The 15,957-nt window shown below is 52.2% G+C and overlaps 1 protein-coding gene across 4 annotated transcripts in view; it reads left to right on the forward strand.

Annotated features, from left to right (window-relative positions):
- MMD2 (monocyte to macrophage differentiation associated 2) overlaps positions 1-15,957 on the forward strand; it is a 67,614-nt gene that overhangs the window by 47,814 nt on the left and 3,843 nt on the right. For 2 of the 4 annotated variants that reach the window (XM_082361427.1, XM_082361428.1), the window contains one exon: positions 302-582. The exons of 1 other annotated variant lie outside the window; for it this stretch is intronic. In XM_082361427.1, the coding sequence (XP_082217553.1) occupies positions 302-505 (204 nt within the window). In that variant the 3' untranslated portion in view covers positions 506-582. Of the gene's footprint in view, positions 1-301; positions 583-6,230; positions 9,174-15,957 lie in introns of those variants that run through there. One more of the 4 variants, XM_082361432.1, reaches the window with a different exon arrangement.

The following is a 15,957-nucleotide window of genomic DNA, read 5'->3' on the forward strand; positions in this document are numbered from 1 at the left end:
GTACAAGTACCTGTCTGAGCCTCTGCTTTCACTTCTTTTGGGATACACCCAGATATATTGCTTTTTAGAAAAGATAACAAAGCTATAAGATATTCTTTGAGATTTTGATGGAAACGTGTTACACTGGAGAATGAATCTGGGGAGAACTGATGGCGTCACTGTGTAGAGACGCCCCGCCTGGGACTCTGGGCTGCCTCACCATCCACATGTCTTCTCGCCCTGGGTGGGGGGGAATGGCTGGGTGATCCTGGTCTTGCTGGCTGCTCATCTGACCTGTGCTCACCCTTGTCCTTGCCGACAGCCCAACACCGAGGGCATCTGGGAGCTGGTGACCGGAGGGGTCTTCTACTGCTTGGGCATGGTGTTCTTCAAGAGTGACGGGAGGATCCCCTTTGCCCACGCCATCTGGCATCTCTTTGTGGCATTTGGTGCTGGTACCCACTACTATGCCATCTGGAGGTACCTGTATCTGCCCAGCACCCTGCAGGCCAAGGTGTCCAAATGAGGTGGCTCAGCCTGCACAGGACATTTAGGCTTTTGGAGCAGAGCATCACAGGGGAGTGTTTCTGCGAACTTGAGCCCAGAGCCCAGCGCCCAGGCCCCCCGTCTTCCCTCTTATGGGTAGAGCTTTTTGATGGGTCCAAGGTTACTTCTGGTGACAGCCAGACCACCCCTTGGGTCCTAGGTGAGAAAGAAAGCATTTAGTCATTTTTACAGAGGAGAAATTAACCCTGTAATGTGTTTCTATTCTAGACAAATGTTTCCTAATACAACCAACGTTAACATAGTCAGAAAAGGGGGCAGACGTGGTCCTGGCCAATTGAGGAATGATGGGCCAATGTGAGCTTCCTAAGGTCCTGAGAAATCTATCAGGGAGTCTAGTGGGTTATTTATACCTGGGTGGCCAGGGCCTCCTTCTCTGCTACCAAAGTCCTGGCTGGGGAATTGTCCCCCGCTCAGGGAAAGTCACCCAGCTTGTAGATCAGGGATGGTGAATATCCACGACCGTGGCAGACATCACCAATCAACTGCAGCGTGGTGTGGTATCAGGATCCTTCCCGAGACTGCTCTGGGCAGCCACTACCAATCGACTTGGCACTCATGATGGCACCTCTTTGCCTTGCTTGCCCCGTGTGCTCTGCACTGGGGTCATGCCCAGACCAGTTCAGTGTTTCCATGTCGCAGGCTTATCCCCTAGAGGGGGCAGTTTGGGGCTGTGGGGGGAGACCAAGCGTACCTAGAGCAGCCCCTGTCGTTCTACTGCACCGTAGCTGGTTCTCAGTGCAGAGGAATGAGTGGTTGGGGATGGGACAGCTGTCACTTGGCCATTTCTTCTCATGCCGAAAAATCCAGAGAAATTATGAGAGCCATTCATTGGGGGTGGGGTGGGGATGGGGAGGGGCAAGCAGATCCCAGGAACTTGTCTGCTTGCTCCTGATTTAGGGGTTGTGATTCAGATTCTTACTGGGTGCCAATCAGCGGCCCTTGGAGGCTCCTGCGATGAGCCCTAGAGAGAAGCCCTCGGCTAATCTGATAGGGATCTGGGCAGAGTGGCTGGGATACCCCAACCTCTGAAGCCCCCAGGAGCCCAAAGAAAAGGCTTCCAAGGGCCTATCCTCCGCCCCCTCCAGGGCTGGGCCAGCGATCTGCACCCGGCACACGGACATTTACCGGGAGGGATCCAGGCCTAGATCCAGGGTCTGACCTGGAATCTCAGACTCTCTGGGTCAAGATCTGTCTCATTCTACAGGCTTCATTCTACGACTCCCAACCAGAGTCAAGTGGGCAAAGACAAGATGCCTTATGCTTAGTTCTCGTCCATTCCAGGGTATTTCGGGACTCCAGCATCTGGAATCCCATATCCAAGCCGGTATTAAATCATCCGACACATTCCTCAGGCAGGCAGGTTCTGAGCTAGGAGATGCCTTGGGGATGTTTTGTCCTCTTGCCCGTGTGTGTGTGTGTGTGTGTGTGTGTGTGTGTGTGTGTGTGTGTGTGTCTATACTGACACTCCCAGACCCTCTGTTCTGCACACCTGCCCTGTGGAGCCCACCAAGTATCTCCCATCAGTTGGGGTCAGGGTTGGAGTTGGGGGGGAGGGGAAGCTTTGCGGGGGAAGGGCAGGCTGGAGGGCAAGGCTTGCCCCTGGTTGGGGGCAGGGACACTGTGACCTGACCTCTGCCTGAGCCCGAGGTGGGGAGGGGTCACGTGGGTTCTGGGATGCTGTTTAGGAAAGCTCCCAAAGCATGGCACTATGGCAGGCCGAGATGACAGTCCCGTCATCAAGGGGTTGATGGGGACCAAAGCCCTGTGACAGGGCCAATGCTGGGTGCTTGGGACACTGACCCGGGGCTTTCTTTACTGGTCCCCCAGCCCCTGCTGAAATCCTCTGATACCTGCGTCTCCTCGTGCTCCTCCTGGGTGTTGGGTCTGACATTTTCCCCTAGACAGCCTGCCCTGTTATCTCCCACACCTTTTGAGGTGCCGGTTCCTCTGATGGGGACTCTGTTTACCCCTCATTCACCCAACTCACTCCTACACATCCTTCAAAGCCCTACTCGGGCATTAGCACTGAAGAACTTCCGACCTTCCTCTGACCTAGGGGCTCCCCCCTCTGCTTACCAAAACCCCCTGTGCTCACCTGCCCACACTCGGAGCCCTGTCCTTTGTCACCCTGGTACTTGCACCTGCCACCCAACCCAGGAGCTCCTGGAGGGAGGGACCGCGTCTTGCTAGACTTGGGACCAATTGCGGCATCCCCCCCTTTCTGAGGGCTTGGGCCAATTCCTTAACCTCTCTGGGCCTCAGTGTCCTCTGCTGTAAGATGGATGTGATTAGGCTACACCTTGCAGGGTTGCTTGAAGATTCAGCAAAATAATGACTGTAAAACATCAGGCTTGGTATCCTAATTAGCTCCCTTGGTTGGAAAGCAACCCCTGATAATGATAATGAGGGGACAGAGCCTGTGCTGCCCAAAGGAATGAATCACTAATGGTGGAATTTCTGACTGTGGACAGGCCGGTGAGGACACTGGAGGGTATTCTGGGTATTCTGTGCAGCCTTGACCACACTCCCCCACCCCCATTCCTATTCAGGACCTGCTTCCCGTGAACTGTCTCTCTTCCCCAGCATCATTCTGAGAGTGAATTTCCCAGGATTCCATTTAATCCAAGCCTAGACCCTGGACCTCCTCCAAATATATCACGAACATTGCAGGAAAGGAAAAGATGTTCCGTAGGCCAGTCTCTTCTTAGGTAAGGTCCTGTCCCAGGAGCATTCTAGGCTGTGCCCTGGGCATGTGGAGTGGAGAGGGCATGACACTGGAAATTCAGATGCCCGCCAGCTCCCTCTTCCTTGAAGCTGTCATGTGCCAGGATGACCCAGCATGGCGGCTGGTTTGCCCCAAGGAGCCAGGGGAGCAGTTGGCAGCAGACTGGCCTGTTTGACACTCCGGGCACTTTAGCGAGTGCTCCTGAGTTGGGCACTGCCGGGGCGCGGTGAGGGGTGGGAGCTGATGCGGAGGCTGGAGATGGAGCGGGTGGGGCAGAGGCTCACATTTCAACAGCGCACCTCCCATGGCACCCGGTGCTGGCGGACAGGCCTGCAGTTGACCACCTGCTTAGTTAGTCCGTTGGCCATCGTCGGGACAAACCAGAGCAGGCACGCTTGCTGGTGGAGGCCTGGTCCCCAGCTGGCAGGGTTTCCCTGAAAGTTCCAGAGCAGAACTTACGCAGGGCTGTCCCTGGGGCCATCAGCCCCTCAGGCCAGGGAGGGATTTAAGTCAGCACCATAGACCAGAGCTGCCTTTCTGTCTTGATTGGAAATTGAACGTATGGTGGGAACAGGGCTGGGCAGCCTTCCTTCCATCAGCCTTGGGCTCAGGCTGGGGAAGAATCCTAGGAAAGCACTGGCGGGGAGGGGGACAGAGATGGGACTTGCAGGTGGGCCTGGATCTGAAGCTCTACGTGCTCCGCACAGTGCGGTGATTTAGAAGGTGGCAGTCCTGGGCTTCAGCTCACCCAGCTCTTTTCCATACCTGTCTGCCAAAGCTGAAGTGCTCTGAATGTTTTCCTGCAGCTCTGCCTGAGCCCCGGCATTGGGGCCCAGGCCTCCATGGGGAACACGGGGAGGGGCTGCTCAGGCAGCCCACAGACCCCGCCCTGGCTTCAGGCACCACGGGTGCTCAGAGGGGCAGGTGGAGCTCAGAGGCTGGGAGATGGGTCTAGTGACCTGGTCAGAAAGGCACCTGTCAAATTTGCTGCCACGTACTGCGTAATCAGATGCTGAGACGTGGGCTCTAGGAATAGCGTTGTGGGGTCTGTGGGGTCCGGAAGGTGCTCGTGGAAACCCCAGCAGCCACTTCCACATGTGCACACCTGCTCAGGTGTACTCACAGGTGCGGGGGAAGGAGCAGGAAGCTGAGGGAGGCGGGGCTTACCTGCAGGGCGCTCCTCCCGGGGACCGGTCTCTGTGCCAGTGGCTTTAGAGGTGCTCTCTCCACTGACGGACATGCACCCTCACTCCCACCCCGTGAGGCGAGGATTACTGGCTGGTCTTACAAAGCAGGAAACCAAAGCACAGGGAAGTTTGGCGACTTTCCCAAGGGCACCCAGCTTCGAACCGGCAGAGTGAAGCTTTGAAGCCAGGACTCTCTAACCCCCAACCGTCATGTCCCTTGACCAGATCTCCTGCTTCCAAGGAAACCCACTACCCCCAAGTCTTTCCTCCAGGGAGGAAAGCCACACTCAAAATTTTTAACAATAGTTAAAAACAAACAAAAAACCCCACACCCTGGCCTGCAGCCAATTTCCATGGTGTAAATACCAACCCCCCTTCCCCCACAATGGCCAGTTTCACCCTACCAGAGTGACATTCCTGAAGATGCATCGGGAAGAAATGCGTACAATCCAGGCCCAGCACACCACTGCCCCCTGCTTCCCAATGGTGCCCCTCTCGGAGGCTGGCCAGGGATGCAGCTCTGGAGGATCCTGGGGTCAGGCCTGTCACCGAGACACACAGAAATTTTGTCTCAGGAATCTGGAGCCAGTCCAGCCCTACACTGGCCTGCGTGCAAGGCCCCCGGCCAGTCCTCATTCTCTCTGTGCCTCAGTTTCCTCATCTGTAAAATGGAGCCTGCGATCGGTGTACGGAACCCCTCTGTCCTGTTCACTGCAGGGCCAAGGCCACGTCTTTGCTGGAAGAAGTCAGAGCAGCTGTTCTCAGCCCTAGAGTCTGGCCAGAAAACCACCCAGGGCGATGCTAAACTGCAGGTCCCAGATCCCCACCCCCTCCCCGGAATGCTGAACCAGCGGGTCATGGTGGAAGGGTAGTTGGAACTCTGGAGTCTGAACCTCCAGCAAACTCCCGGGTGGTTTGGACACTGGTTCCAGAAGCCCTGCTCTGGAGCTCATCTTCTCTGAGGCCGGGCCCTGCTTGTTAGTGGTGAGGTTCTCCAGGGGACAGAACTCATGTCCAGGGGCTGGGGACCTAACCACTGCTCTTGCTTTTTGCTGTCTCTTTTTCATGTGGTTTCACATTAACCCCCCTCCAGCAGCCTGCGTTTTTACACAAGGTCATTCCTTAAATAGGGCCCTGTCACTGATTTTTCCTAAGCTCAGTCCCAAGTCCTGTGTGATTTCCGTGGTCTTTACCGTCACTCTGAGAGGTAGGTATGAGCCCATTTTACTGATTTGGAGACTGTGGCTCAGAGAGGTTAAGTAACTCGTGAAGGGAAAGTAAAAATAAAGAATCCCGAATGGACAGAGAAATAATGAGACATCGTCAACAGCAACGCTGTCTGGTATGGTAGCTGTTAAATGCAGGTGGCTCTTTAAATTTAAGTCAATTAAAATGAAATAAAACAAAGAATTCAGTGCCTCAGTCACACTACCCGCATCATAAGTACTCAATAGCCCTACGGGGCCAGTGGCTACCTTTTTGGACAGCCTAGCCATAGATCATTTCCATCATGGCAGAAAGTTCTATTGGATGGTGCTGGTAGATCAGTGGTTCTCAAACTGTTTGGTCTTGGAACCCCTTTGAACTCTTAAAAACCATTGAGGACACCAGAGAACTTTTGTTTATGGTCTCTATCTGTGAACATTCATCATACGGGATGAGAAATTAAACCTGACAGTGTTCTAAAATGCCTATTAATTCATAAACTCATTACACGTTAACATAAGTGACATTTTTCTATTAAAGATAACGGTATTGTTTCCAAACACAAGAAGATTTAGGGGGCAGAGTGGCATCATTTTATGTTTTTGCAAATCTCTTGAATGTCTGGCTTAACGGAGGGCACCGGAGTCTCCCGTCTGCTTTTGCATTTGGCTTCTGACATCACCCATCCTGTAGCCTCTGGAGAGCTTTGCATGAAAGCATGAGCAGGAAAGAGGCAAATAATGTCGTAGGATCATGATGAAAACAGGTTGACTTTGGGAACCCCCTGGAAGGGTCTTGGGGGGCCCGTGGGCCCAGACTAAACGTTGTTAAGAACCAGGGCTGAATCCAGAGTTGTCCCCTTTGTTTTACATCTGGAGACGCTCTGTCAGCGGTAGTTATCATAGACCAATGCTATCTAATTTTAGCCCATTTTAGCTGAACCTGGAGACGTGGGCAGGACAGAGAGGCAGGAGAGGTGTGAGCAGTGGTCTGGGGTACCCTCTCGATGTTGAGGGCAGGCCCCATGGCTGTCGATTGTTGGCAATGCCCAGTGCCCAGCAGAGCACCCAGTGCTTAGTAGGTGCTCAGACACACGTTTGGAAGGAACGGGCAACTTTGAGCTTGGTCTGGCTTGGTGTCCGCCTCCTCCTCCTCTCTGAGGCTGGGAAGGCTTGGCGAGGGAGCCTCCTGTGAGTCTTGGTCCCTTTACCTCTGGGGCCGGAAGAGGCAAGTTCACTACCAGGGTCTGCGGGGACACTGACCGCCCTGGCCTTTACTCTTGGTGTCTCTGCACATCGGAAGATACCTTGGAGCGCTCCCAGGAGGCTCTCGGGCTAGTTTTCCCAACTCAAGTTTGTAGCAAGCTTTGCCTCTGCCCTTAGTGGGTCTGCAGCCCCCAGGGTGAAGGAGACAGGACCCCAGTGAAACAGACAAGGTCTTCACATGTCAGGGTGGCCTTGAGGAGGGACCCTGAGACTCATTTGCGGGAGTGCGTATCCAAGTGACTTGGAAGGGGGTTGTTTCCTTAAAGATGTTTTCATTATAAAAATAGATGCTTACTGGACTTCCCTGGTGGTGCAGTGGTTAAGAATCCGCCTGCCAATGCAGGGGACACAGGTTTAATCCCTGGTCCGGGAAGATCCCACATGATGCGGAGCAGCTAAGCCCGTGAGCCACAACTACTGAGCCCACGTGCCACAACTACTGAAGCCCATGCGCCTAGAGCCCGTGCTCCACAACAAAGCGAAGCCACTGAAATAAGAAGCCTGCAACGAAGAGTAGCCCCTGCGCACCGCAACTAGAGAAAGCCCGTGCGCAGCAACAAAGACCCAACGCAGACAAAAATAAATACATTAAAACTAAAGTATCAATAAAAGCTTTGGAAAAAATATATGCTTACTATAAAAATTTCAGAAAATGCTAGACAGGTAGAAAATATTTGGCAGTGTCCGCCTCAGGTAACCAACCACTCCTCACCTTTTTCTTTCTGTTCTCTCCACTCAATGCGTACTTTTAAACTTTGGTGTTTTCTTCTCTTGCTATAGACACCTTTACACCCTACCTTTTTTTTTTTAACTTTCTGAGTATTTTTTCTTATTATTTCAAGCCCTTTATAAACATTATTTTAAAAGTCTACATTGAGCGGGTGTACCACAATTTCTTTAATCATGCTTTTAATTCAGGTGATAAACATAGCTCTGTGATGAGGATCTTTCGACATGAAGTTTTCCCTCATATTGAGCGTGTTTTCTTTAGGCCACACGAAGACGATAGGTGAAATTTGCTTCCTGCTCTCGGGCCACCCTGGCCGCCACCTTCCTGCTGTCATTGGGCTGATCATTTCCTACAATTGGCCACTGTCCCTGTCCCCCAGGGAATCTGGGCATCCAGGAACCTCCTGCCTGGGTGCTGCCAGAGAGCTGGATTATCTGGGAGGTTAGGAAAAGTCAACCCTGGCGTGAGGTGTGAGGTGTGGAGGAGGGAGGGGGCGTGTGTCTGTCCTACAGGTGCTCTGGTTGGTGGCACCAGAGGGAGATGCGTGCGGGTTGTGGAGGGGATGCTGCGGGATGCAGACGCCACCCTGTTTGACACTGTCAACCGCTGGTGGGAGGTGAGACGTCATTGAGGGCACCGGTGTGCTTTACATGCGTGCGGTGCCCTGGAGACCGAATGTTAGGTATTCAGGAACTTGGAAAGTCCTTAAACCATGGCTAGTGTGAGACTGGCCAGGGTGGGAATATTTACACCGTGGAAATCGGCAAAGGCTGCACATCAGAGCTTGACGTTTTTGGAAGCTGGTTTACCAGCGGGCTGCAGCCTTCACCCCATGTACGCTTTTCTGTGTTCCGTCCCCTCTTCATAATTAACAGGTCGGATACACACAGTTACCAACATGTGCTCATTCTCATCCGTGTTCTCGTATATTTCTCCCCGTAAAACCTGGCAAGATGAAATTACTGTTTGCATATTACACGGGGAGACTGAGACTGCTCAGAGAGGTTAAGTAATTTGCCCAGGGCGGTCCAGCGGGGCAGGGCCTGGGATCCAGGTCGTGGTCCTTGGGTATTGCATCTTCTTCCTCCCATGGTGCTGGGCTGTTTTGCTCCCGAGGGCTGAGCTCTGGGGCAGCAGGTGAAGGCATCCTCTTAATGTCCTTCTGGGGCCTCGTTGCCACCAGGTTTCAAGAGGAATCTGCCTACTTCTGTGCAGGTGTAGATCCTGCTGCTTGTGAAGGCCTTTCTTGAGGGGGAAACAGGAGCTCTGATTGTCTTTCCTACTGACTTTTATATACCTATCGTGTCTACAGTGTTGAGATTGGCATTTGTGGCATGACTTTTAAAAACTGTCCTGCTGGTATTGGACCCTTTCTGTGGTTGTGAGATTGCCGTTTTTGTATTAACAAGATATTTGATAAACATTTGTATTAAGAAGAATAATCCTGCTGGTGAATGTGATTGTCTCCAGTGGAGTAGAAAGAACTTAAATAAATAAAAATTCAAGATGCCTCACGCTTGCCCAGTTGTCTTCTTAAAAGTAACATTGGTCGAATCTTTTTATAAAAGCAGCCACTGTTCATGTAGAAAACTTGGAATATTTAGAAAAGTATAAAGTAAAAACAGGAGGCAGAGGGAGGGGGGAAAATGTGGGCCAGAGCCTTTATTGTGGTTTTCCTGGGAAGGAATGGGAGAGGCAGTATAAGTAGTCTTGGTATTGGCTAGTTTGAATCATTTCAGTGGGCTCTGGGGCATAGGGGCTGTCCCTAGTCGTGTGGTACTTTTACTGGGGTGATGAGGACAGGGCATGCTAGCCTAGGGAATAAAAGTCCAATAGAGAAGGTGGGGAGGTGTGGTCTCCAGGTGGGTTGATTTGCATATGAAAGGTGTGCTCACAGGTGAATTGCTTACTAGCTCTAGGGATGGTTTACCATCTCCGCTCTGCAAGGGGCAGTCTCCCCATGGTCCAAAAGGCCCCAGATGTCAAAACATCAGAAGAAAAGACATACTTAATACACACCCACAAGCGTCTTCCTCACGTGGCCTGGGCTTCCTTACAACGTTGTGGCTGGGTCCCAAGAACGAGGCAGGCGGGAGACATAATGTCTTTTATGACCTTGCTTTGGAAGTTTGCATCGTCCATGCTGCCATGTCCTGTTGTTGGACACAGCCAAAAAGATCCTGCCAAGACCGAGGGGAGGGAAGGCAGACCTCCTGCCCACCACCTGGTTCAGGAGAGTCCTGAGTAAGAAGACTGTGTGGGATGGGGTGTGTACTGCTGTGGGTGTGTTGACGTGGCTATCTTTGGAAATTGCAATCAGCCACAAGCTCCATCGCCCAGAAATAATCACTGTGAATATTTCCTACTATCCTGCTTGCCCACGTTTTTGAATGTGATATTACAAGGGAGGAATAATCTGTTGTTAATGAAATTTTGTGATCTTGGACAAGTCCCTTAGCCTCTCTTGGCTCCTGTTCCACGTCAGTGCAGACGGTGGATTAAATTAGGGGCTCTCACACATTTCTTTCCTTGAGTACTAGAAAAAGATCTCCAGCTGGACCAAGCTCTTTCACCCCAAATTTGAAAAATGGCCACTTGTTCTCAATTCTCAGTTAAAAATAGAAGTTAATATGTAGTATTTTCTCCATCTTAATTATTTTTTGCAGACATACATCATAAGCCAAATGGTACCTTCTAAAACATGCTTCCAGGTAACAAATCAAGTAAACAATAAAAAAATTAATTTTCATGGAAATGTCAGACCCAACCAAGGGTCTGACATTTGGTTCTTCAACAATATGTTTTCTTGAGGCCATATTTGTGATTTTGTGTTTATCACATGGTCATGTTTTTGGCTAATGAAATTAATCCTGATTCCTACATGGCTTGAAATATAACTTTTCAACATACTCCAGTCCCAAGAGCACGAGAAACTAGAACTGAATAGTTTCATAATCACTGGGGTAGATGATTTCTTAAATCCCACCCAGCCTAAAATTTTTAACAGTTAATTAAATGTGACTCAAGGTTCTTTACAACAGACCTGGAATTAAAAGGTAAAGTAACTTGACGTGATCTATTTTAATGGTGTGGTCCTGGCAACCTACACGTTACTCTGTAGCTCTGGCACCCCATCCTGAGCTAGGCTGGGACCCTCTGCTGCAGGGCTGGCACCTGGACAAAGGTCTCCTCAAGCAACAGAATACAAAGAAACTAAAAGGGACTAAAAATAACTGCAGGCATGCGCAAATGGGGCAAATTAGGAACAATGAGATACAAAAAGGCCACAAACCACCTGCCACTTCTGAGGTGCCTGGAGCAAAATCAGGGCATGATCCCTGCACACGGCACCACCAAGGGGGTGGGCAGACCCCCTAAGCCGCCCCTTCGGCCGCTCCTCTGCCCCTCCCCCAACCATTACTTGCTTTCACTCCCTTGTGCTGCAGCCTGGCCTGAACTCCTCGTCTGGCCTCTTATCAATTTCTGTTGATGAAAGAGCCCAAGGACCCGGGTGGGTAACAATACAACTCTGAAGTCCTGGCATCCCATACGTTACCAGTGCCGGGAGGTACTCACTGTCAACTGGAAGTTGTTCAGCAGAGGATGTGGGACGAAAAATAACACTTGCAGAGCTTTTGGCTGATGAGCCTATGGGGAATGACCAGGCCCGAAGCACTGCTATTATGGGTAGTGGTGCCGACATCACTGAGAATGAAACCTGAGCTTTAAACCACTTGTTTCCAGCCCCTTCTAGGGATGGGGATGTAACAGTCTCTGAAAGAAAGGCTGGGATCTAACGTCCTCCCTGTGCCTGCTGCCTCCTTCCCTTCCTCTCTCCTGGCCTCCGAGAGCCCAGTCTCTCTGCCCCTGGACCGGCCATCCCGTGGGAACCTGCCCTTTGACCTTAACCAGATGCTTTTCCTTTGGGCTCCTTTGGTTTTTTCCTAGATTGAGTCCCAGGACTCTGCCGCCCTCTGGTGGCCACAGAGGGCGGCTCAACACTCCATTTTTGTCCCATGGATTTCCAAAGATATTTAACCCCACAGTTCAAAAACTTGTTTTGCTCACCTGCCAGTGGGGCAGGTGCATGAATACAAAGATGAATAAAATTCAGTACTTGCCCTTGAGAAGCTTCCAGTTGAGGGAGGCGGTGAGAGGTTGAGATGGGTGGAAATCTATTCATTCCTTTGTTTATTCTTATAACAAATATTTATGGAGCCCCTATTTGGTGCCAAGTGTAGCAGTAGACAGATGAGGCGCCTGCCTTTACAGAACTCAAATCCTAGCCTGTGTTAAATACACAGACAAATAGTGATAAAGGCCTGTGAATTAAACGAGACAGGTTATGAGACAGAGGATGGCCACAGGGGTGACCACCATGAGAATGGTCAGGAGACGATAGCGGAGATGGGTTTTCATGAGAGGAAAATGGCACCATGCCAACACAATGGGACAAGCATTTGGGGAAGAGGACACAGCAAGGGGAAAGTTTTCAGAGGAGGGAACGAGCTTAGAGTGTTCGAAAACAGAAGTTTGTCGTGCTGGGGCTCCGTGGTGGAGGGAGAGAGCAGGTGGAGTGGTCCGCAGGGGCCAGCTGGAGTAAGGGTAGCGATTAGAGGACTACAGCCCAAGGAAGAGCAACATCTGATCTGCATTTAAGGAACATGGTTCGATATAGTGTGGACTTGGTTAATAAAAAGGTAAAAAATAAAAGTCTGTGGGAGCACAGAGGAGGGGCATGTAGCCAAGTCTGGGGGTCAGGTAGGCCTTTCTGGATAAGGGGTGTTCGTTTGTCTATTGCTGCATAACAAATTGCCCCAAAACTTAGTGGTGCAAATCAGTAATAAACATTTATCATCTCACATAGTTTCTGAGGGTTGGGAATGTGGAAGCAGCTTTGCTGGGTGGTCCTGGCTGAGGGTCCCTCATTAGATGCAGTCAGGATGTTGGTCAGGGTTGCAGCCCTCTGAAGGTTTTGCTGGGGCTGGGGGACCTGCATCCAGGATGGCTCACGCCGATGGCAAGTTGGTGATGTCTGTTTGCAGGAGGCATTGGTTTTCTCACCACGTGGACTTCTCTAGGGCTGCTTGAGTGTCCTCCCAACATGACGGCTGGCTCCCTCTAGAGGGAATGGTCCAAGAGAGAGCAAGGGCAGAAACCAAGTCTTTTTTTTTTTTTTTTAATTTATCAATTAATTAATTAATTAATTTTTATTTTTGGCTGCGTTGGGTCTTCGTTGATGTGCGCGGGCTTTCTCTAGTCACAGCAAGCGGGGGCTACTCTTCGTTGCGGTGCAGGGGCTTCTCACTGCGGTGGCTTCTCTTGTTGTGGAGCACGGGCTCTAGGTGCGCGGGCTTCAGTAGTTGTGACACGTGGGCTCAGTAGTTGTGGCTCGCGGGCTCTAGAGCGCAGGCTCAGTAGTTGTGGTGCACGGGCTTAGTGGCTCCGCGGCATGTGGGATCTTCGAACACGGGATCGAACCCATGTCCCCTGCCTTGGCAGGCGGATTCTTAACCATTACGCCATCAGGGAAGCCCAGCCAAGTCTTTTATAATTTATAATGACACTGTCATTTTGACAACATCTTACTGTTTACACAGGTTAGCCCTGTTCAACCTGGGAGGGGACTACACCCGGGTGTGAAAACTAGAAGGTGTGAATCACTGTGGGCCACTTTGGAGGGGAGCAACTACATAAGTAACACCTAATCTGAGTCTTAAAGGATGAGTAGAAATTAGCCAGGTGATGAAGATTGGTGTTAGGGGCTGAACTGTGTTTCCTTAAAGTCCGTATGTTGAAGCTCTAACCCCCAGTACCTCCGAATGTGACTGTATTTGGAGATGGGGCCTTTAAAGAAGTGATTAAGTTAAAATGAGGTCATTAGGGTGGGCCCTAATCCAGTCTGACTGGTGTCCTTATAAGAGGAGATTAGGACACAGACACACACATAGGAAAGGCTGTGTGAGGACGCAGGGAGAAGCTGACCGTCTACAAGCCAAGGAGACAGGCCTCAGAAGAAATCAACCCTGCCGGCATCTTGATCTCGGACTTCTAGCCTCCAGAACCGTGAGAAAATAAATTTCCACCGTTTAAGCCCCCAGTCTGTGTTATTTTGTTACGGCAGCCTTGGAAAAGGCAGAGGGGGTGGCCTGAGCAAAGATAGAGACGTGTGAAACAGCATAGTAAAAGCAAATAGTTGGCATCACTAGATCCTGAAGAGCAGGGGCCCATGAATTTTTCTGTAAAGGGCCAGATAGTAAATATTTTAGGCTTTGGGGGCTGTAAAGTCTCTGTTGCATGAAAGCAGTTTAGACAATACGCAAACAAAAGGGTGTGGCTGTGTTCCAATAAAACTTTATTTACAGAAACAGCAGCTCAGATTTGGCCCACAGGTGGGAGTTTGCCAACCCATGCTGAAGAGGGATGCTGGGAGGGGTGGGCTTTGGGACGGGATCATGGTGAGGAATGCCTTAGGAGGAAAACACAGGTTTAAACCGAGGCTCTCCTTCCAGCTCTGATATTTGCCTGTTTGGGGTCAGAGTGGGGTAGGTTGTACATGTTTATGGGGAGTCCTGAAAGGATTTTTTTAAATCACACAGTCCAAGGCTCAATTCTTGGCTCTACCTCTAGCTGTTTGACCTCTCTGGGTGTAACAACATCTGCTTCACAAGAGTTGATGTGAGCTTTAGATGAGATGACCAATGTAAAGCCCCTGGCATAGAGTCTGGCATACAGTAGGTGGTCAATAAATGTCTGTTCCCTCCTCCCCACTTTCCCCTTTGCACATTTGGCGTCATTACCATATAACTTTATACCCCAATCGCTGTCAAAAAAAAGATTCACTCTCAGGGTCAGAATTCAAGAATTCATCTTTTTATCCGAGGCCACGTGAATCCCCCAGGTCTAGACCATGAGCAGACAAAGGGAGCTGTCTGTGAGAAGCCTTTCTCCAAGGCGAAACCCCAGCCCGACGACCGGTGCCAAAGTGAGCTCTAAGGACACAAACTTCTTTTAAAACAAGTTACCCGAGGAGGGCCGTTGGGCCAGAGCCCCGGAGCTGACCTGGCCCCGTTTTGCATCGTTTTAAGCAGAAGAGTGCCATGATCTGATTTGTCATTTAAAACGCTGGCTGCTGGGTGGGGGACAGATTGTAAGGGAGATGGAACCTGCCACCCTTGTCCTCTTTCTGTGTTTTGGATGTTCATATATGTCACAGCTCTGTACCGCCCCCTTCTCATCAGCGATTGCCTTACCCTGCTTCCTCTTTTCCTTGGCCTTGTCCGCCTAGGGACTAGAAGGTGGCGACAAAACAATTTGCCAGTCCCCGCCCCCAGCCTGAGGCTGGCACGTGGCCCCGGAGCTTAGCACTGGCCCCGCCCACTGCATAGGCCCCGCCCCTTGAGCTGAAGCTTAGGGGTGCGCCGCACAGCCCCGCCTCTCCGCAGCCAACCCCGCCCTTCCCTGCCTTCAAGGCCACGCTCACACCCATTAATTGGTTGGCCGGTGGTGCAGGCGCTCAGCCCTACCCCTCATCAGCTCCGCCCCCTCTAGGCCCCGCCCCTTCCAGGCCTTGTGTACGTCCGTTGGGTGGCCGCAGGAGGAGCCAGGGCCCAGCCCTTTTCTTATCGCCCCGCCCACCCCCGGAGGCCCCGCCCCCTCGAGGTCTCGTCCACGTCCATTGGGCCTGTAGCTCGTCCCTCGGAGGCCCCGCCCCTCCCCAAGGCCCCGCTCCATCTATTGGGTGGCCGCAGGAGGAGCCCACGCTCTCCTCTTCCAGCCGCCGGCTCCGCCCAGCACGAGGCACCGCCCACATAGGCCCCGCCCTCCCGAGGGCACGCCTGGTCTTTTGGGCTGCCGGCAGGAGGCGCCGCGCCATTCGCCGGTCCGGAGCAGGGGCTCCAGCTGACGGCGGGTGTGGGAGCCGCTCGGGAACGCGGCGGCGGCGGCGGTGGGCTGTGTTGGAGGTGAGTGCGGGGTGCGAGAGGAGTGGCGGCGGAGGCGGGGGTCGCTCCGTGGCGTACGGGGCTCCGGGGCGCAGAGGCTAGCCGGGCGGGGAGGCCGCGGGCGCGCGCTGGGGCAGCTGGGCCCGCACGGGGCATTTCTCTGGCCACCCAGTCTCCGCTTGTCCGGCTGCCATGGAAACAGGCGGCTCTCCTGGTGGGGGGACCCGGGTGCGGCCTCGGGGGGCGGGTCCCACAGGCTGGCTATATGGGCGAGGGCGGCCCAGCCTGCGGGTTCCAGGGGGTCAGCTGCGGCCACCCCCCCTGCGACCCCTGGAGCCTGGCACCTCAACGGCGG

Source organism: Balaenoptera borealis (assembly GCF_965194805.1).
Source record: "Balaenoptera borealis genome assembly, chromosome: 16".
Taxonomy (NCBI): domain Eukaryota; kingdom Metazoa; phylum Chordata; class Mammalia; order Artiodactyla; family Balaenopteridae; genus Balaenoptera; species Balaenoptera borealis.